General features: G+C 39.4%; 1 protein-coding gene and 1 pseudogene across 4 annotated transcripts in view; both read left to right on the forward strand.

The window, feature by feature from the left end:
- Nucleotides 1-2,227: 2,227 nt before the first annotated feature.
- Nucleotides 2,228-2,692, forward strand: LOC101438944 (large ribosomal subunit protein P1 pseudogene; annotated as a pseudogene).
- Nucleotides 2,693-9,904: 7,212 nt separating this feature from the next.
- The window catches only part of LRBA (LPS responsive beige-like anchor protein), an 891,557-nt gene continuing 878,089 nt past the window's right edge, over nt 9,905-23,372 (forward strand). For 2 of the 4 annotated variants that reach the window (XM_058282502.1, XM_058282620.2), the window contains exons 1-2: nt 9,905-10,178; nt 10,800-11,236. In XM_058282502.1, the coding sequence (XP_058138485.1) occupies nt 11,021-11,236 (216 nt within the window). In that variant the 5' untranslated portion in view covers nt 9,905-10,178; nt 10,800-11,020. Of the gene's footprint in view, nt 10,450-10,799; nt 11,237-23,372 lie in introns of all 4 variants that reach the window. The other 2 variants (XM_058282452.2, XM_058282567.2) reach the window with 1 other exon arrangement.

Genomic DNA, 23,372 nt, shown 5'->3' on the forward strand with positions numbered 1-23,372 from the left:
CCATTAACAACTTACTTGCTCTTCTTAGACTCATAATTTTCATGTAACACTTGTAATTTAGAGCTGCGGTCTTGCTTGATTATGCTCATATATTCTTCATTCACAATAGAACCTAGAATGGACTTTAATCTATTCATTTTCCCTTCTGCAGCCTATTCAGTGAACTTGGAATGATATTTTAAACAATCACAGTATTATTTAATGTCCTAGGATGAAAGTTACCCAAATTTATGTTCCTCATACATAATGTACCTGTAAAGAGGTTGTGATCATAGGGGCATTGTGGGATACGAATTTCAACCTACTTTCACAGAGCAACATCTGTATTGCTCTATAAGATACATCTAGAAGAAAAATCTCATTCCTTAAGAGTGACAGTTGTCTTTGTTTGTCTTCTAAGGACAAAATGTCCAATCATTCTGGAGAATTTTCCTATCTTGGAATAACCTTCCCTGACTTCTTTACCTGGCTTCTTTCTATTTATCCTTTAACACTCAGTTACAGTATTACCTTCTCTTGGAAGTCTCTTTTTGATTTTTATAGGCTTAACATACTGCATTGTAATGTCTGCCTCAGTGGCTAGACTGAGTCTTCAAGGCAGGGACTTGATTTACTCTTCTAACTTAAATGTCTAATGAAGTGCCTGCTACACAGGCATGTTCAATAAATGTTTTCTGGAATGATTGAATATAATGAGTGGATTTTCTCTCGCTTTAAAAATGTTTTGGTCCTATTTGGTCTTCCATCAAGTTTTCAAAGTGGTACATGATTCAAAAAGGTAAATAATTGCTGGACAATAAATCCTGAAAAATTTCAGCGCAAATATTTATTTCCAATTACATTTTTAATGACAGCATAGAAATAACTGCATGAACATATCATAATTTCGTCAACCAACTTTTTTTTGTATTAGATTTTTAGATTGTCTCTAAAATATCCCTCAGAGATGTAATGCATGTGCAGTAAATTTCTCCTTTGCCACACTGGTAACTATAAATATTTGCAATAAGAGAGGCAAAAATGTTACCTCAACATTCTTAGTTTGTATTTCTTTAATTATAGTGGAGCTGAACATTTTTTTCCTTTATCTTTAATAAGGTGGTTGATAGAGACTCTGCAGAATCTAATGTAGGGTTTATTTCATTTGAGCTGGACTATGTGTAATGTGTAACTGTATTTTCCAAGGCTGTGCCAAACCAGTCTAACCAAGGCATTATTATTATTATTATTTTAAAGATTTATTTATTTATTTATTTATTTATTTATTTATTTATTTCTCTCCCCTTCTCCCCCAACCCCCCGACCCGGTTGTCTGTTCTCTGTGTCTATTTGCTGCATCGTCTTCTTTGTCCACTTCTGTTGTTGCCAGCGGCACAGGAATCTGTGTTTCTTTTCATGCGTCATCTTGTGTCAGCTCTCCGAGTGGGCGGCGCCATTCTTAGGCAAGCTGCACTTTCTGTTGCGCTGGGCAGCTCTCCTTATGGGGCGCACTCCTTGCGCATGGGGCTCCCCTATGTGGGGGACACCCCTGTGTGGCACAGCACTCCTTGCATGCATCAGCACTGCTCGTGTGCCAGCTCCACACGGGTCAAGGAGGCCCGGGGTTTGAACCGTGGACCTCCCATGTGGTAGGCGGGTGCCCTAACCACTGGGCCAAGTCCGCTTCCCTAAGGGCATTATTGATGTTTCAGAGATCTTTCAGATCAAGCATATGTTATATGGCCAGATAGCAGGGATGCTCATCTATGGTAGCTGTACATATTTCTGTGAGAGAAAACCATTCGTCCTGTAAAACCTAGTTCTTACAGGAACAAAGGGAAAAGTTCTCTGGAAAATTCCTTGTGGATCTTATAGTCTCACATGTGATCCCAAAAATTCCTCTTTCCTTTGGGGATCTTGGGCTAAATCCAGTGCTTCTACACTCTTTAACATCCTGGCCGCATTATGAATATTCTCAATTGCAGCATAGCTGAGACCAGGCTGGAATATTTTTAAAAGTTTTTACTGTGGACAAATAACAGTGATATAGTGTATTATTCAGGGCTCTCCAGGGAAACAAAACCAACAGGAGTGATATATGTGCATATATCAATATGTATTATGTAAATGTTGTGAGATTTATTAGAGGAATTGGTTCACATGACTGTGTGGGGATTGACAAGTCTGAATTCCCTAGGGCAGGCTGCAAGGCTGGGAACTCCAATGAAGATTTTCGATGAGGTCCTTTCCTCAGTGGCCGCTAAGGTGCTCGGTTCTTCCGAGGAAGCTAAGGCCGCGTTGGGGTGAGGCCCTCACTTCATCTGGCGACTAGCACCGCGCCCGGCACTCGCCCGCACAATGGCCTCGGTCTCAGAGCTTGCCTGCATCTACTCGGCCCTCAAACTCCATGACGATGAAGTCACAGTCACGGAGGATAAGATCAATGCCCTCATTAAAGCAGCTGGTGTAAATGTTGAACCTTTCTGGCCTGGCTTGTTTGCAAAGGTCCTGGCCAACATCAGCATTGGGAGCCTTATCTGCTACGTAGGGGCTGGTGGACCTGCCCCAGCAGCAGGTGCGGCACCAGCAGGAGGTCCTGCCCCCACCACCACTGCTGCCCCAGCTGAGGAGAAGAAAGTGGAAGCAAAGAAGGAAGAATCTGAGGAATCGGATGATGACATAGGCTTTGGTCTTTTTGACTAGACCCCTTTAGTAAAATGTTCAATAAAGAACTGAACTCCTTTGCTGTTGGTCTTGCCAGTAGTTTGGGGATTTGGACTGCAAAAGTGGTATCACCTCTACAACAAACAGTGGGTTTATCCTTTTCTTTTCTACTGCCATACACAGTTGGATTTCCAGGTGGGAAATAATAAACAACCTTGACACTTTACTAAAAAAAAAAAAAAAGAGATTTTCGATGAATTCCACAGAAGCTGGTTGACTGAGGTAGAGATGGAAATTCTTTCTTCTGACTGTTGAAATCATCACTTCTCCCTTTAAGACCATCAATTTATTGGATGAGACTTCTCTCATTGTTGAAGACATCTCCTTGGTTGATTGTAGATGTAATCAGCTGTAGATGCAATCAACTTACTGATGATTTAAATCCAGGAAATTTCCTCTTAGTATGAATCAGGACAGTGCTTGCTTGACCAAATGACTGGACACCAACCCTAGTCAAGGTGACACATGAACTTACCTATCACATATGGTCAGGGAGAGCAACCCAAAACAAGATAATTTGTTTTACCTGATGTTTTGGTTTTCTATCTATTGTTATATAACAAACAACTCCAAAATTCAGTAGCTTAAAAAAAAACAGTATTGTCAGTATTAATTTCTGTGAGAGCTGAGTGAGCACGACATCATAGAGGCTGGGGCTGTCATTGTTTGAAGGCTCAACGAGGCTGGTATATCCAAGATGGTTCACTCACCTGGTGAAGAGTTGGTGCTGGTGGTTGATTGGAAATTCAGCTGGGACTGTCAACTGGAAGACCTCAGTTTTTCTCCACATGCCTTCTCCATGTGACATGGGTTCAAACAGGGAAGGCTACAAGAATGACAGAAGTCATCTTTCTCCCTCCAATTGGAATACTAGCAAGAAATTTAAAGTTCAAACCCCAGAGATGAGGAGCAGGAAAAATAATTTCCTCTCTTGTTTGGTTGAAGTCAACCTTCTGGGGTCTCATTTTCTGTGTGCCTTTCTCCTCCAATCCCATCCTGATAACTGTAATGACAACCTACCACTTTCAGGGGACAAAGTAGCCTCTCAGAGATCTCAACTGGACAAGTAATTTAGAACTTAGCTGACCAATGCCAATAGATGCCAATAGTCATTTTTGCCATATGTACTGAAATAGATAGCAAAGGTGGGTTGGGGTGGTGTTACACCCTTTCATTGCAGTTCCATGGCAATTACTATTTTATTATCATTATAGAAAGCTGCAAATGGGCAATCTTTTTACACACTATATAAGTAGAAAATAGAGATGGGGAAATAGAAAAAATGACTAAACCACCCTAGTCTATGTCCATATCAACTTCAGTAAATACTGCATTAATATTTTGTTCAAAAAAAACAGTGTACTTTGGCTAGCATACTTGAAGGTGTGGTGGCTCTTTTCAAAGTCTCTACCCCTTGCGTGACAGGATTGAAGGGGAAAAAACAATTTAAAGAATGATCAAGGGAAACGGACTTGGCCCAGTGGTTAGGGCGTCCGTCTACCACATGGGAGGTCTGCGGTTCAAACCCCCGGCCTCCTTGACCCGTGTGGAGCTGGCCCATGCGCGGTGCTGATGCGCGCAAGGAGTGCTGTGCCACCCAGGGGTGTCCCCCGCGTAGGGGAGCCCCACGCGCAAGGAGTACGCCCCGTAAGGAGAGCCGCCCAGCACAAAAGAAAGTGCAGCCTGCCCAGGAATGGCGCCGCCCACACTTCCCGTGCTGCTGATGACAACAGAAGTGGACAAAGAAAGAAGACTCAGCAAATAGACACAGAGAACAGACAATGGGGGGGGGGGGGCGGATTAAATAAATAAATCTTTAAAAAAAAAAATGATCAAAATGTAGTAAGTTGATGTGGATCACCTTAAATTCGATATTGAACAAACATGAACTTTTAATCTTAAACTTTTGAAGTCCCATCAATAAGAGTAGGCAATGTTTTTCCCCTATAAAATTATATTTATTTTTAGAGTTTAAAGCCCCTCTAAAAGGTCATTAACAAAGGCTACTAACATTTGAAGGTTTATTTAACACTGGTAAGCTTTAATGAATAGTAAAAATGTTTGACTTTCTTACAAGGAGGCAGCTACAAACCAAGGCCATGAATTTCCACCAAAAAATATCATAAACCATGCTGAAGAACAATTTGAAGAAAACTCTAACTCCAGGTATACACACACAGTTGCATAGTAAAGTATGTAGGTGGTGCTTTTCTTCTCCATCATTTAACCTATATCCTAGCAAAATGCTAAGAAGTTACAATTGAGTGCCTTGGGTGGTCTTTCTGGGGAAAGATAATTCTATCCCCTCCCCTTTTTTTTGTTATAGGTAAGGGTAATTTTGATTTCAGCATGAAATTACATTCTCTTTGCTTGAGTTCCTCTGAGGTATGCATAAGGCTTCCTGTTCTGAATCCACTGTGTAATTTTTTTTTCCTGTTATGGTTTCAGTGCATGCTAAAGGCAAGTAAAATTATGAAAATCCTTAGTCTTTAATTCTGTCAAGATGTTGATGTCAAGATACAAAATTGATGATGCTAGGAAATTTGAACCTGGCTCTACAGGAGATAATATATTTTTTTCTCTATATGTGTAGTAGTTGAGTATATGCTACAGGGATAAAGGTAAGGCATTCCTATAAAGTTATTTGCTGGCAGTTCATATGATGACTTTTGACTAGAAAAATTTCCATTAATAGGACTAAGGGTATAAACAAATTTTTATCAAATGGTAAAAGTGCTTTCCATATTAAGATGGCCATTTACACCAGGTTTCTCCTCCTAACTGGTGATAAGGCAATAGAATAAGGCAAGGGCTTTGTGTCAGAAAAATCAAAACAAGTACTTTAGTTTCCATACAATTCAAACCAAATAATATATACATTATCTACAATGTGCAATGTACTGTGCCATTAAGAAGCTTAAGAGCTGCGGATAGTTCATCCTGAAGCACTCCACAGTAGTGTGCTTTATGGCTAAACAATAATCCACAGCAAGTGCATTTGACTGTGGCTTGCCTAGAGAACAGTTTCCCCTTCTACCTTCCTTTCTTTCTCCTCTACAGTGAACAACTGATTTTGCCATCAATTTTACTGTAGCCAGGGAAAAAACAAAACTAAAGACTGATTAATTCTGAAAATATGTAAAAAACATTTTAAAATTTGTTTTGATACAATTTGGACAATTGTCTCACATCCACTTTTTAAGTTTTTTTAACCTCTCACCCCCCACTCCCCCAGATGGTTCTCTAATCTGTCTGCTCATTGTTCACTTGCCTTCTCCAGGAGGAACTGGGAACTGAACCCAGGACCTCCCACATGGGAGGCAAGTGCCCAACAGCCTGAGCCACATCTGCTCTCCACAGGCTGTGCTGTTTGTGGCTTGTGGCATCTGCTCATTTAGGCATCTGCTCGTTCCAGTGTCTAGGTTGTTGTGCCAGGTGCAGTAGCTGCTCATGTTCTTTAGGAGGCAACAGGACCCAAACCTGGGACCTCCCATGTGGAAGGCAGGTGCCCAACTAGTTGAGCCACATCTGCTTTCCACATCCACTTTTGTTTTACCAGTAAAAGCACATCGTTAACAGTGAACTAGCAAACCCATCAAAGACACAATCTTAGCCCTGTGGCAGTTTGAAATTATTTTATGAATCTCCAGAAAAGAAATATTATGTTTGTAAACTAATCCATTTCTCCGATGTTTGATTGTATTAAATTACTTGTTAAGATCGATTTAGGGCTTTTGATTGGACTACATCAGTGTGGCGTGAATCAGGTTGCACTTCCGTCCCCTTGCTGGGTCTAATATGAACAGAAACACAGAGCAACTCAGACAGACAAAGGAAAAGGAAGCTGCCGTGTTTGATCCTGCCATGTAAGAGAGAAGATTGCTTAAGCATGAAGCCCCAAGTCCACTGAGCTGCTCAAAGAAGGGATGAACCCTTAAGGCAGGAGTCCTTAACCTTTTCGTTCCACAGACTCCTTTGTCAGTAACGTGAAAAACACGGACCCTTTCTCAGAATATAGTAGCAGATAGAGTTTTATGACACTTGACATCGGCAGGTCTTTAAATTAACCTTTAGTAGGATTATTCAAAATTGCATTTTGCAATTTTCCCATAATTTCAATACCTGATAACCTAATACGGTTCAACATCTGTTCAAATGGTCATTTGGCAAACATTTAGAAATTCAAGTTTTCCCACAGTGTCATAAAACCATCTCTGCTATCCTTACCAAGCTTTTTGCAGGCAGTTATCTACTGCACTCAGAACATGCTACATCAAAATAAAAATCATACTAAGTCCACACTATACTGTGTATTATTCAATAAATATACAATACCCACACCAACAGGTTCCCACAAGAATGTTTTTAAATGCATAAAATTATAAAGGAAATCAGTTACATATATTGAAATAGTTACCAAAATGAAAAACATAATACTATACATGTGCTTCTTTCTTAACACATTAAATAAATCTAATACATCAAACATAAAGGAAAGTTAAAGTTAAATTTTATTTTTTAAAGACATGTCAATGTGAAGACTTGTTTATCTTGAAAAAGAAAACATTAAACTGTGGTATAGTATTTGACAAGGCAATATGAATATCATGTTGGACATCTAATCCAGTTGATTTTTTTCAGTTCTGGTTCATAGTCCCCCTGAAATCTTTCCATGTACCCCTTGGGGTTCCGTGGAGAGACTCCTGCCTTAGGGGAAAGTTGAAACGTAGGCAGAGATTGGTGGCTATCTTGCTTCACCACGTAGCAACATGCCAGGATCTACAGCAGCTCACTTCGGTGAGAAAAGCACTCCCCATGGTTTCCTGATCTGGACTTTTCATGGCCTTGGAACGATAAGCTTTCTTTTTTTTTAACCCCAAATTCCCCTTTATAAAAGCCAACACATTCCTAGTATTTTGCCTTGGCAGCTCTTTGGCAAAGTAAGATCATTTAGATTGAATAGTTTTGACCACATTGTGTCGAGGACATTTTCGCCATCATCAGCAACTTCTTTTAAATAGAGGACATGCATTAATTTAACAAATCCTTTGTTAGCACTTATATGCCAAACTTATCATTATATCCTGAGGTTAGACTATTTGCTCAACTTTGAGGATGCAAAATCCTATGAGATGGAACAACTAAAATGGCACTTTTAATGTTTTGTTACCATAATAAAAAAAAAAAAAAAAAGAAAAAATCCTGGCCTTTCATTGCTTAATGCTTCCCTCCCTCAAAATACAGATGTGTGAAAGACTACCCTTCTCCATTATTCCAGACTTACTCATTTAACAATTGATATAAACCTGAGGTGTTTAAGTAGATCTTTTATGCGTTTCAGGAATAACAAGCCATTGACATCGCCTCTCTTACCTGGAAAACGCAAGCAAAAGTCACCAATTCAGATGATTAGAAAGATGTCTGCTTCATGGTTGGCATATCTAAACTCACTTAGGAAAACAGAATCTTTAACAAACATTTGCAATCACATGAGATTTACTGGCAGTTGAGTTCATGTTAATATATATATATTTGACCTGAACATATTTTTATAACTTATTGTATTATAAACATGGAAAAATGAGTTATTACAAAGTAAATGTACTGTATAACACCACCTAGCCGAAGTATTAGAACATGAATAGCACCCGAAAATTCTCACATGTGGAGCCCCCAGTTGCTAAACCTTCTTTTCTCCTAAAAGGAATCATCATCCTGCCTTCTAGCACCATATATTAGGTAGGCTGTTTTCCAATTTTTAAAAAACACATTTATGGAAAACTGATTTTTAAAAAAATTTATTGAAGTTTATCACTCATAAACAAACCTAAACAATAAGTGTATATTAATAGTTGTGAACTTACAAAACATACATACCAATACCTTGCATTGTTGTGAAATATTTTTAACTCATGATTAAAGAACATTCTCAAAATATTACTAAGAAAAGTATCTTATATTTGGGGTATTTTTTCCCCACCCCACCCTATTAATATTATTACATTATTTATACATGTGGCTCACGTTAATATTTTAAGAAGGCCTAACACTTTTCTAAAGAAGACACTCTGATGCTTCTTTAGTCTTCTCATGTTGCCTCCCTCTTCCCCAAGTTTCACCTGATAGTCAAAACTACTTTTCAAGGCCATCTCAAATAACCCTTTCTCCAGCAATCTCCCTCATTTGTCAAACCAATATAATTTTTTCTTCTTATTCCTCTACAGTGCTTCCTAACTTTAATTTGATCCCACATTTTGCTTTGCTTTCCTTTTAGGGAGCTAGGAGTATTTTAAACATTTTTTAAGGTCTTATTACCTCAAAGACTACCACAAAGGTGGAAAACCACGTTCCTCTATGATTTTTGTTTCTCAGTAACGCATCAGGAATAGCACTTAGTTAATAGTGGAGGAGGAAGGGCACTTTAAGATCATGAAGATCCGTACTTGTTTCAATCCTAATACAACTTATCTTTTCAACTCCTCTGAAAATGTGGCGAACCCAACTTTCACATTGAAAAATCACAAAAAGAAAAAAAACCCCGGCAGATTAACACGCAAAATTAAACCCGCCTCCAAGCTATGTTTGCAGCAGCTGTCTCAGGAATCTTCCCCTCCTGAGAATGTGGGAGAGGTTTGGCAGCTGCAAAGCAAGGAATCTTTCCCGTTTCTTGTCGACGCTGCCCCACCCTCTTCCCCTTAGAATGATGGCAGCTGCCTGGGCGTCCCGGTGGAAATCTTTTTCCAAGTGTTCGCGGAGAGCGGCGGTTGAGCAGCAACTTAAAGCAGTCAGGGGCGGGGAATCATTGCTCCCTTTAGACAAGGCCGGCAGCCCCACCAGTTCCACTGCTGCCACCTCTCTGGCTTGTAGAGGTCCCCCAGGTGTCCTTCTCCAAGTCCAAGAAGACACCTTGGTAACGTGGGGGAGGTTTCCCTCCGCGCCAGGAGAACCTAAGGTAACAGAATGAGCGACTGGGCACTTGTCAAAGCACATTCCCAGGTCGGGGGCGGTGAAGGGAGGAGACAGCGCTCCTCGAGTAGTGCTCCCTCCGAATTGCGCAGCCTTACAGCCCGTCCGGCCAGGCAGTCCGCGGTCAGCGCCGGGTTTGTTCCCGGGCCTCCGGGCCGCCCGCGCGTCCCACCCTGCTGCGCGGTCGCCTGCGCCTTGGCGCCCTCGCATCCCACCGCCCCGCGCGCTCGCGCACGCGCACGCCGCGCCCAGCTGTCCTCGGCGCTGTCATGGCGGCTGAGAGCAGCAACAGTGGACACAGTGGCAGCCGCGTGAGCCGAGGCGGGGCGAGCTGTGGCAGTAGCATCTTCACGACCGGCAGCAGCCTCAGTCACAGCGTTCATAGAGTCAGCAGCGCCTGTGTTTGCAAAGACTGAGCGTAGGGGTGGGGCGGACTAGGAAGCCTTGGAGTTCTGTGCAGCCGCGGACTCCAGGGGAGCGGACTAGGGAAACTTGGAGGCTGCGACCAGGTGCACTGACCTCTCTCCTCCCTCCTCTCTCCGCGGTCGCTACCGGGCCTCCCTGGCTGCTTCTCTTCCCCTCCTCCCACAACACACACCTTCCTTCCTCTCCCGGTCAAACCTCAGGTGCTAGAGAGAAGTACACCACGCCTCCTTCTGGGCCGAGCGTTTAGAATTATCACCGCCCCCTTCCCCCGCCTTTTCCTGCCCTGGATCTGCGCGGCCACCTCCGTTTTCGCTGCTCCCTGGCGGGGGGTGAGGACGAGGCCAGAGTGTCTGGGTGAGGAGGAACTTTCTACCGCCGTGGTAGTGTGGGGTCCCCTTCGTCTTCTCCGATCCCCTCTTTGCCCTCCTGACAGTTTCTCTTTGCGTGCACCTGTGAAGAGGTTGCTCTCCGCCTGGAACCTGCGAGAGAGTGGGGGGAGGAGTGAACCGGTTCTGGGGCCTCTTGAACCCTCCTTCACCCAGAACCCGGCTCCTTGAGTCAGGGAGAAGCGGGAGGCTGGTAGTGGGGTCTCTTTAGTAACTTATTTGGCCAACGATAACTATCCCCTTCTCCTCTCCCCCTCGCCCCCCAAACCCATAAAAACAAAACCTAGCCTATTTAACATATATCTAATCTTCCAATAGGGTTTGGCGTTGTTGTCAGCCTCGTTGAGAGAGATTGGACAAATATTCTCCAGGAGGAGGAGGGCGACGCCAAGGACTTTTCACATCAACTGCTTTTGGGGTTTCACCATAAGTTGGAAGAGAGACCCTTTTCGTTTTGTGTTGTGTGTATTGTGCTTCTAACTAGTGCAGCGGCTGCTGTCCCAGGGTGACTCTGAGGTGTCCTTTCTCGCAGACTAGCAATGGCTAGTGAAGACAACGATGTCCCTTCCCCGTCGCCCACAGGTGATGACGGAGAAGGTGGAGGGAAAGAAGAAAACCCCACGGAAGGGAGTGCATTGTCCCTGAAACCTGGGATTCCCATTAGGGGCATCAGAATGAAATTTGCCGTCCTGACGGGGTTGGTAGAAGTTGGAGAAGTATCCAACAGAGATATTGTAGAAACTGTCTTTAACCTGGTAAGTAGATATTTTATAAATATGTACTGTTCTCAGTGGATTGGGGAACGATAAGTTAAAACTGGAGGCATGCGCTTTACTAAGACTGATGATGGCTTTTTCTATGTATAGAAACACAAAATTCTGTAGACCTAAATGGAGCAGTTTTTTGATAGTTTTCAATTTAAGGGGATTTATGCAAACTGATATGCCATAAGTTTTGTGAAAGTGAACAGATCATTTCGATGCTAAGGAAATAATTGTTGCTATGAAAGTATTTTGGGGACTTCAGGTGGAAGAGTAATCTGTAAATTTTTTTTCCAGTGGGGTGTATATCTGTGTCTGCACTATTAACATTTTTAATAACTTCTTATGACGTTTTTTTGGACTTGAGAAGTAATATAAATGGATAGGCCTGTCTACTCTTTTGAGTCTACGTAAGTTATGTTAAAGTGACTCTGCAATGATAAATTTTAAAAACAAAATTCTTGTTCATAGTGCTGAAAAAATAAATTTGCTGCAAAGTAGTTATTTATTTTTAATTTTGAATACTTTTACCTTTAGATAAAAAAACAAAAGGTAAATTTTAGAGTCATTTAGAGTTACGTTTAAAGCATTCTTGTGAAAATTGAATAGCAATTTGAAAAAAGGATTGCAACATTACAATATAAATCTTTATTTCTTTTGTAAATTCATGTTTAACAGTAAAGCATACTTGGTTCACTGGAAATTGCTGATTGTACTACTACTGTGAGCTTCTGAAAAAGTAGAAATGAAATAATTTCCTTGTTTCCTCTATTCCGTTCCTAGAATGGTTATCATTTCTAATGAGGGACTTTTTAGAGATCTTTATTCCAGCCCCTACTGCCCACCGATCTAAAGAATTAAAAGTAAATTTGGCCTTAAAATTGGATATTTCCCTCTATCCACCTATGTTAGAGATAACAGATGAAACCAAGTGTAAATGTACATTAGTTAAAATAACTGGTACCTTTCTCCTTTTCCTCTGTGTTTTCAAAGTTAGACTTGTGTTTATTCCAGGTCAGTTAGTTATCTGCTTCACTAGACCTTTACTAATAGTCTGGTCACCTACAACTAATAGAATGAGAAAGAAGCTAGGCGAAATTCACTTATTTCTAGACTATGAAAACTTTTAACTTTTCTCTACCAATTTGTTATATTGGGAGTTTATCTATAAATATAGACATGCATGTGTACATATGTATTTTTAACTTTCTATTATGGAAATGCTCACATATACACAAAAATAGAATAGTATAATGAAAATGAACTGGGGTATCCATCACCCGTCTTTAACAATTATTAACTTTTTTGGAGATTTTGTGTGGGGAGATTTTAGAAGATTGTCAGTCTTGAGGAGATAAAAGTTAACTTCATATATTCCTTTACCTCAAAATAGAGGGACTTAAAATTTTTTACATTTTTTTTCTTTTTCTAAACCTGTTGTATACTGAACAGAGCCCTGTGTTAGTGATAATTCATAATTAGTTTGTGTGGGGAGAGATAACATTGCTTTGGTTGAAGGAAGGTCTGAACTCCTCTCTTCTTTAGAATATGCTTTGAGCAGGTGGATGATCAAACACGAGTCACTTCCATTTTTATCTTTAAGGAAAAACCAAATTTTGTACTAATAGTTTGCTTATATCCTGTGTAGAATTTTAGGTCTGTTAGAAATTTTAGGGTCATTGCTTAAGTCCTTCATAGCCATTGGTTTGCAGAGTAATAGGTGTCAGGGAAGAAGGAAAGGGAAACTATTCTGTTACACCTCTTCCTTTTTGCCATCATTTTCTTCTCCCATAGGGCAGGGAAAGTTGATGAGAAGAGTAGGTGGAAATTTCTTTCCTTTCACAACTATCTTCCTTACAATACTTTTTATGCTCTTTTGTGAATATCTGGGGTCTTGGCCAGTGTTTGAAAATCTTGGGAACTGAAATGATGTGACCCTGGGAAGCGAATTCATCTCAACATTTTGTACTGCTACACCTAAATATATCCTGATGACTAGTTGGCAGCCTTAGTCTTAATTGTACTCAAAGAAGGAAATTAATTACATTAATAATAAATATGATCTTAAAAAATCTAACTATACTGTACTTTGTGTCAGACAGTGGGCCAGGTGCTTTACATATATTGTTTAATCTTCTAAATAACTCTTTATATATATCCTATTTATAGCTGGGGAAACTGAGGCATTGAAAAGTTAAATAGATTGTCCACAATTTGCTTATTCTTAGAATGGCAACCTTTTCGGGAATACATCTGTCTTATGAATTAATATAAACTTGTTTGCTTCCTTAAGCAGTTGTTCTTAGCTGAGGTAAAGCTTCCCCCAGTGTGAGGACACTAAAATCATAAGTCCTTTAAAATATTAATGGTGAAACCTACATCAGATTTTAAAAAATTTAACTTTCAAGTACTTTACCAAAAATTGCTTGTGAAAGACCTTAGACGTGAAAAACAGGTCAGGCAGATAGTTTTTTTCACTCAGAATGTGAGGTGTAGAAAGTTGATGAATTTTTATTACATTCAGTACATTGGATGAAAATTTTGAAAATTGTGAAAAATGGAATACAAACAAGATATGCAATGTGCAATAGTGTGAAGTATTATGTAACAATCTAAGCCCAGTAAACTTCCATTTAACAAGGATATTATAGATATTACTGAATTCCAGTTTTATATCCTATTTGAACCTCAAAATTGCACAGGATATTATGAATATTGCTGATATGAATTTGTGAATGTATGTTCCTCCCTTATCATACATTTAATGGGTTTTCATTAGTAAATTTAAACTGTATTTATAGCCGTCATACCCTTTTCTTTTTTTAAGGCATGTTTTAACCATAGAACCACATATATAATAGCTACTTTAAACAATAAATTTGGTACTATTAAAATTAAAAACTCACCGTTCTCTTCCCTCAAAGTTGTTCAACTAGTATGTGGTAGAGCCATGTAACTGCAGAGGTCTTTCTTTACAGTGCTCTCTTCCAACTTTGCTAATGTTGCTTGACCTTACCTTGTAATAAATCGTCTGAAATTTACCATACCTCTTGCAATTTCTTTGTGAAGCTATTTTATAGATACATTTTGATTTAATAGTACTCCAGCCTATTCTGGTGTATCAAACTTCTGGTAAAAAAAAAAAAAATTTTTTTAAGGTACCGGGGTTGGGAATGGAACCCAGGACCTTGTATGTAGGAAGCCAGCACTCAACCACTGAGCCACATCAGTTCCCCAAAGTTATTTTTTTCATTTGTTTGCTTGTTGTTTGTTTTTTTGTTGTTTTTAGGAGGACTGGGAACCAAAACTGGGGCCTCCTGTGTGGAAAGGAGGTGCTCAACCACTTGAGCCACATTTTCTCCCAAAAATGTTTTTTTTATTTTTTATTTTTTAGGAGATACTGGGAATTGAACCTAGGAACTTGTACCTGGGAAGCAGGCACTCAATCACTAAGCTACATCTGCACCCCTGGTCAATTTTAACATATACTCTTGTTGGAATTCAAGACCATTTTCTTTTGTCCTCATCTATATGCTAAAGTAATGTGTGATACTTTTGGGCCTAGAATAATTAACATATTAGTATATTTTCAGAAACTGCTGCTGAATTTAAGGCTCCCATCAGGTCTTTAAAGGTATTCAATGATATTTAGTTCGAAAATCATGTTTCCTGTAGGCTGGTGACAAATATTTAATGAAAAAAAATTTTTTTTTTTTAAATATTACTGATTTTAATTAAAATGTTAAAACAAAAATGGAAGATAATTTTTCATTACTAATTACATGGTATTTGGCATAAGTCTGCTAAATGTTAATGATGCAAACGCGAATAAATTTATAGGAGCTGAACAGATCACATAAAGAATTTATGTGGACAATCCGAAAGTGTACAGGTAGACTTAAAGAAGCAGCTGCTGTTCTATTCCAGGAGATTGTTGTCTTTCAGTAACACGGGCCCAGTGGTGTCACACCTTCTGATTTTTCAGGAAGAACTGGAAATTTGCATTTAAAAATTTTTTAAATATTAAAAAATACTGTCTAGGCCACGTAAAATTGCAGGTAGCTACTTTTCAAGTTCTGATATGAACCTTTATTAGAAAGGTGATTATTAACATGTTTTTATTTTTATTGTGTATCTTCAAGTTATTCCTTTTTGATACCTGTCACCATAGATTTAAAGGTTAAGAGTAATCCATTCCAGAAACATGCTTGTTGATAAGCTCCCTTTCCTCTCTAATATAAATTTGTACATCATGTTTTAAGTAATAGAAAATTTGAAATGGTGTAAACACAATAAAAAGGATTTATAGTCTCATTTATCTGAAAGTGCATTGTTTGGGCAAGAGTTGTAGTTTGTTGATCACAATAATATTAAAGATCCAATTACTTCCTTTTTCTGTTTTGTTTTCTGTGATGGCAACTTGAATCTGTCATTAACCTCATGGTGTAGCATGGCTGCTTGTGGCAGAGTCTCTCCTAACATTTCAAGTAAGAGTCCTTATTGGATAGCTGAACCAATGACTGAGGTAATTGAAATGTGCTGATTGGCTTAAGTCTCCCAGCTCCAACTGCTATACCTAAGGATAGGGCCCCCCCTTTTTTTTTTTTGGTTGAGGTACTCAGTGCTGGGGATTGAACCCAGTACCTCGTATTTGGGAGGCCAGTGCTCAACCACTGGCCACATTGGTTTCCCAGTGTTGGTTTGCCCATCTGTTTTGCTTGTTGTTGTTTTTGTTTACTCAGGAGGCATTAGGAACTGAACCCAGGACCCCCCATGTGGGCGGTGGACACTCAATTGCTTGAGTCACATCTGCTTCCTGGGGTCACTTTTTTCTGAAGTATATGGCATGAATAGGCAATGGTGGCACCCACATAAAAATCGGGGTGAGAACTTGGAAGTACAAATAGTGCTGGCTAGACAACCAATGATGTCTGTTCCTTCCTTTCTCTTTAGACGCACAAATAATAATAATGTTAAAGATATTTATATAAAGGGGTGGGGGAGATAATCCATTATCCCAATACCCCATTATGACTTTGAGCAAGTTTTTTAACCTCTTGGTGCTTTAGTATCCCCATTTGCACAATGGGGACATTGTATGTTGTAGCAAAGATTAAATGACTAATACTGTAAAGCACTTAAAATAGTGCCTGGCACAATAAATGTCATTTATTACTATTTGGTATTATATAATATGTGAAATTTTAGATCGATGCAATTGTCATGTTCTAGTCTTTTAAAATTTGTGTTATAACTTTTTAAAATTTCTGTATATCCATTGTAAGCTTAATTGGTCTGCAATATTCTATCTAATTCTTATTTTGAGTTTACTTTAACAGCCATTACCATCTTTTAGAGGTGACATTTAAATAAAAGTTTTAGTGAGGCACAATTTATGAACCATAAAATTCACTCATATTTAAGTATAAAATTCAATGTTTTTTCTCAGTAATTTTACAGGGCTGTACAGCCATCACCACAGTCTTATTTTAGAACATTTACATCCTGTGTTTTTTTTGAGAAGTTTTTTTTTTAATGCTATTAGCTCTTACAATCAGGTCTATGATATATTTTAAGTTAATTTTGGTATAGCATGAGAAAAAGGTCTAAATTTTTTTACATTTTCTTCTATACCTATCTTTTGATTGGATTTTGCCAAATGCCTTTTCTGCATCAATTGAGATGATCATATGTTTTTTTCCCCTTTGATTTGTTAATGTGGTATATTACATTGGTTGATTTTCTTATGTTGAACCACCCTCGCATATCAGGAATAAAACTGACTTGATTGTGAAGTATGATTCTTTTAATGTGCTTTTGGGTTCAGTTTGCAAGTATATTGTTGAAAATTTTTGCATCTATATTCATTAAAGAAATTGATTTGTAATTTTATTTTCTTGTGGTATCTTTATCTGGTATTGGTATTAGTGTGATGATGGCTTTTCTTGTGTTGTACTATCCTTGCATCCTTGCATTTGATCATGGTGTATAATTCTTTTGATGTGCTTTTGGGTTTGGTTTGTAAGCATTTAGTTGAGAATTTTTGTATCTGTATTCATTAAAGTTATCTGTAATTTTCTTTTTTCTTAGTGTCTTTATCTGACTTTGGTATTAGGGTGATCGTGGCTTCATGGAATGAGTTTGGTGTAGTGTTCAGTTATTTGGAAAAACTTGAGCAAGATTGGTATTAAATCATTGAGTGAGTGGTAGAATTCACCAGTGAGGCCATCTGGTCCTGACTTTTCATTATTGGGAGGTTTTTGATGACTGCATCAATCTGTTTACTTGTGATTGGTTTGTTGATGTTTCTCTGTCTTCTAGGGTTAGTGTTGTTTTTTTGCGTGTTTCTAGGAATTTGTCCAGTTCGTCTCCGTTGTCTAGCTTGTTGGTGTACAGTTGTTCATGGTATCCTCTTATGATCTCTCTTATTTCTGCAGGATCAGTGGTGATGTCCCTCTCTCTGATTTTATTTGCTTCTTCTCTCTTTCTTTTCTTTGTCGGTCTTGTTAAGGGTTTGTTAATTTTGTTGATTTTCTCAGAGAGTTAAATTTTGCTTTTTTTTTTTTTTTTAAAGATTTATTTTTATTTATTTAATTCCCCTCCCCTCCCCCGGTTGTCTGTTTTCTGTGTCTTTTTGCTGCGTCTTGTTTCTTTGTCCGCTCCTGTTGTCGTCAGCTGCATGGGAAGTGTGGGCGGCGCCATTCCTCGGCAGGCTGCTTCCTCCTTCGCGCTGGGCGGCTCTCCTTATGGGTGCACTCCTTGCGCGTGGGGCTCCCCTTCGCGGGGGACACCCCTGTGTTGCAGGGCACTCCTTGCGTGCATCAGCACTGCGCATGGGCCAGCTCCACACGGGTCAAGGAGGCCCGGGGCTTGAACCGCGGGCCTCCCATGTGGTAGACGGACGCCCTAACCACTGGGCCAAAGTCTGTTTCCCTAAATTTTGCTTTTTTGATTCTTTCTATTGTTTATTTATTCTCAATTTCATTTATTTCTGCTTGATCTTTTTTTTAAAAGACTTATTTATTTATTTATTCCCCGACCCCCAGTTGTCTGTTCTCTGTGTTTATTTGCTGCGTGTTCTTTGTCCGTTTCTGTTGTCAGTGGCACGGGAATTTGTGTTTCTTTTTGTTGCATCATCTTGTTGTGTCAGTTCTCAGTGTGTGCGGTGCCATTCCTGGGCAGGCTGCACTTTCTTTCGCGCTGGGCGGCTCTCCTTCTGGGGTGCACTCCTTTCACATAGGGCTCCCCTGCGCAGGGACACCCCTGTGTGGTAGGGCACTCCTTGCGCGCATCAGCACTGTGCGTGGGCCAGCTGCACACGGGTCAAGGAGGCCCGGGGTTTGAACCGCGGACCTCCCATGTGGTAGACGGACGCCCTAACCACTGGGCCAAGTCCACTTACCATCTGCTTGATCTTTATAATTTCTTTCCATCAGCTTGGTTTGGGGATAGTTTATTTTTTTTCTGCTTCCTCCAGGTATGCAGTTTTGTCTTGGATTTTAGCTCTTCTTTTTTTAAAAAATTTTAAATATTTTATAGAGAAGTTGTGAGCTTACAGAACAATCATGCATAATGTGCAGAATTCCCGTAAATAACTGCTCCATCAACATCTTACATTGTTGTGAAACATCTGTTAACATTATCAAACCATTACCACTAATTATGGCCCAAAGTATACCCTTAGTTTATTTTTTCCATATAACCCCCTATTATTAACACTGTGTATTAGTATTATACATTTGTTATAGTTCATGAGAGAACACTCATATTTGTACTGTTAACCATAGGCCATCTTCCACCACATACAGTTTCACGCTGTGTACATTCTATCCAAGTTATGTACTCAGTGGCTCTCACTTTTGTCACAGTTGTGCAGTCATTGCCCAGTAAACGTTTTAATGTTTTCCTTACTTCAAAAGAAAAAGTCCCATACCCCCTTAGCATTGTTATAGTATCTTCTCTGGCATTTATGCAAGAATATTACAACATTTTTACTGTAGTCCATAAAGTACATTAATTGTATTTTTCCCATGCATCACTATATTCTTACAACCTTGTAATAGTGACATACATTTGTTCTAGTTCATAGAACACTCTTGTATTTGTATTATTAACCAAAATCCTCATCCACCTCTGGGTTCATCATGTTATTCAGTCTGTAGGTTATTCTCTAGGTTTCTTTCAGGGGACGTTTATATCCCTAGACTGCCCCTTTCAGCCAAAATCCCATTCATAAACCATCTGTGTTAGTTTTACTCACTATGTGTTACCATCACCTCTACCCATTTGCACACTTTTACCATCAGGTTAATTGAAAATTTGACATAGGTAAAGCATCAATACCCTTTCTCAACCCTCATCCCATCTCCCAGTATCCTATAGGCTAGGTTTTAACTCCATGTGTTTATTTTTCATATTTAGTTTATATTAGTGGGACCATACAATATTTGTCTGGCTTATTTCACTTAGCATAATGTTCTCAAGGTTTATCCATGTTATTTTATTTCTTCTTATAGCAGCATAATATTCCATCATATTCATATATTACACTTTGTTTATCCATTCATTGCTTGATGGACACTTGAGTTGCTTCCATCTTTTGGCAGTTGTGAATAATACCTCTATGAACATCAGTGTGAAAATGTCTGTCTGTGCACTGTTTTCAGTTCTTCTGTATATATTCCTAGTAGAGGGATTGCTGGATAGGGCAGTTCTATATTTAGTTTTCTGAGGAACTGCCAAACTGTCTTCTACAGAGGCTGCACAATTCTGCATTTGTACCAACAGTGAAGGAATATTCTTATTTTTCCACATCCTGTCCAGTACTTATTGTTTTCTGCATTTTTAAAAATAATAGCTATTTTTTGAGGTGTGAGATAATATCTTATTGTAGTTTTGATTTGCTTTTCCCTAATAGCTAGTGATATTAAACATTTTTTCATGTGCTTTTCCACCATTTGTATTTTCTCTTGGGAGAAATGTGTATTTAAGTCTTTGCCCCTTTTAAAATTTGATTGCTCACTCTTTTATGGTTGAGTTGTATGATCTCTTTATATAGCATGAAACTCAAAACCTTATCATATATGTGCAGTTTTTCTTTTTCAGTACCTTAAATATATCATACCATGGCCTTCTTGCCTCCATGGTTTCTGATTAGAGATTGGCACTAAGCCTTATTGAGCTTCCCTTGTATGTGATGCATTACTTTATTTACTCTTGCTTCTTTTAGAATCATCTGTCTCTGATATTTGTCATTTTGAATAGGTATCTCGGACTGGACCACTCAATACCTGTGGAACTTTGTAACAAGGGTATTAACAGAATCAGTAAAAACTTAACAAAAATACAGTGGTGTCTTGGTACTCATTGTTAATTGGTTCTGGGAAGTGCGATAAGTACCAAAAACAATGAGTTATTCTCATGTGGATAATGTAAATAAATTTAATATGTTCCCAACTGAAAGACAATGCACATTTTTAAGGCAATATTGAAAAGATAGGATTGTATGTCACTACTTTACATGAGAAATAAGCCTAAAAATTAATAAATACTTAGATTAAATAAAAAAAAAAACTTCACTTTACCTCTACTGAGAAGACTCCATGGCCTAATGGGATGGTGGGAAGAGAGTAGTGAGGAGAGGAGAGTTCCCCTCTAATAGAACATTGGGCACTTGTACTTCAGATATTCTTTCTCTTTTCTGCCTTTTTTCAACTTGCACCACAGGCTCTGACACATTCTTTGTCACCTTCATTAAAAACTTATCCTATGAGGACTGCCTCTGTCTTCTTTTCAAAATTCCTCAGAAGTGTGAAATTGTTTGGTCATTCAGTAAATTTGCATTTCTGCTTGTCAGAGCTTTGTCTGGATGGTATGTCTCCATAAAGTTTTGAACTTCTGCCCATTTTGCATATATTTCTTTTATCAAAGAACTGTGGACATCCTCCCTTTCTCCTCCTCACCTGAAGAAATCTTTTCAGCCACCTCCTGTTGCTGCTCCTTCTGTAGTTCCTGCAGCTCCTCAGTGCTCACTCTTTATGATGTTCCTCCACTAACTCCTCAACATCAGCAGCATCAACCTCCAGACCCATGGATTGGCCCAAAGATACAATACCCAGCACAACTGTACCCTCTGTACCTGCAGCCATGGGGTCAGCCTCAAACCCTTCGAAGTCTCTCTGAGTCACAGCTTCTGGCCACAGATTCTTCCATGCCAAGATCATGTCCTCTAGGAGACTTCATTCCAGGCCTCATCAGTAAGGTTAAGGCAGTGTAGGATATTGAAATGCTCCTTCTTGAATTCTGTGACGGTCAAGGGAGTGTCAGAGGTGATCTCAAAGCACCCTGGAAAAGCGCCTTGGTGTACAACTTTTTGAAGTTTGAAGTGACCTGCTGGTCCATGGGCTGGATGGGAAGAGTAGTGTTGGGGGCAGGAGCCTTACAGTGATGAAGCTGAACTCCTTCAGCAAGTCAACTTCCAAGCCTGGACGGTGGACAGGTGCATTGTCCAAAAATAGGAGTTTTCACAGGCAAATCTTTCTCCAACAAATATTTTTTCACTGAGGAACCAAACACTTCATTTATCCACTTGGTGAAAAATCGCCTCATGACCCAAGCTTTGCCATTTGCCCTCCACATCACATGGAGTTTGCTTTTTATGACATTATGCTTCTTGAAAACTTGCAGGTTTTCATTCTGATAGAATAGTAGAGGCTTGAGTTTTAAGTCCCCATTAGCATTCCCATACAGCGGTAGAGCGGGCCTGTCCTTCATTGGTTTGTGGCCTGGTAATGCCTTCTCCTCTTTTGTGATGTAGGTTCTACTTGGCATTTTTTTCCCCAAAAAACTCTAGTTTTATCACAGTTAAAAACTTGGTGGGAAATAAAACCCTCAGCCTCTATGTAGTCTTGAAATTCACTGACGCATTCATCAACCTTTTTATTAGCACTTGCTGCCTTGTCATGCCTCATGACACTATGGATGCTGGTCCTTTTTTAAAAAATAGCAAACCAGCTGTAACTGGCCTTAAAAACTTCAGCACTGTCATCAGTAGGTTCTGGTTTGTCTTTCAAAAGAATGGCATGCAACACTTTTGCTTTTTTATATATAATGGCTTCTGATATACTAACTGCTTATTGTTTACTCAAGTTATTAACAGCTTTTCAACTTCCTCGACTGTTAGGGAATGCTGCTTTGTTACTGCTTTATCTCCTTTTGCAACATCAGCCTTTTTTATTGCTTCTTTATTCTTAATGATGATGGAGACCTTTGTTCTAGGTATACTGTATTCCCTAGCAAAATCAGTAATGGGAATATCGTTTTCACATTTACTTCTTATTTCTCTCTGTGACTCAATAGTAGTGAGAAGTAATTTCTTTTCTGCTCAGCGCTATCACTGCTTATTTTCTTAGAACCCAGGATGAGAAAAAATGCAAAAATACACAAAATGACCACAGAAGGCTAAGTGCATTAGTCATCCAAAGGGGTGCTGATGCAAAATACCAGAAGTCTGTTGACTTTTATAAAGGGTATGTATTTGGGGTAGCAGCTTACAGATGCCAGTCCATAAAGCATAAGTTACTTCCCTCACCAAAGTCTATTGCCATGTGTTAGAGCAAGATGGCTGCCTATGTTCACCAGGTTCAGGCTTCCTGGGTTCCTCTCTTCCCAGGTCTTGCTTCTCTCCAGTCTCAGGGTTCCTCTCTTTCCAGGGCTTGCTTCTCTCTGGGCTCAGAGTTCGTTTCTTCCTGGGGCTTGCTTCTCTTTTCTCTCTGAGCTTACTTCCTGGGGCTCCAGCTTCAGACTTCAACAGCAAACTCCCAACATCAAAACTCCAGCATCAAAAACCTCCAACACTGTCCTTTGCTATGTCTTTTATCTATGAGTCCCCAACCACCAACAGGTAGAGACTTAACACCCTCCTGATGTGGCCCAATCAAAGCCCTAATCATAATTTACTCACACCCAGGTACAGACCGGTTTACAAACATATATCTATTATCTGTTTTTGGAATTCATAACTACAGTAAGAAGACTGCAGTGGGATGTGCACAGGGCAAAAGCTACCATGTGACTAACATGTGACACTTTGTTTTGGCTGGAAAAGGTTGCAGGTCATGAGGCAACCAAC

This window comes from Dasypus novemcinctus, chromosome 1 (assembly GCF_030445035.2).
Source record: "Dasypus novemcinctus isolate mDasNov1 chromosome 1, mDasNov1.1.hap2, whole genome shotgun sequence".
NCBI classification, from domain to species: Eukaryota; Metazoa; Chordata; class Mammalia; order Cingulata; family Dasypodidae; genus Dasypus; species Dasypus novemcinctus.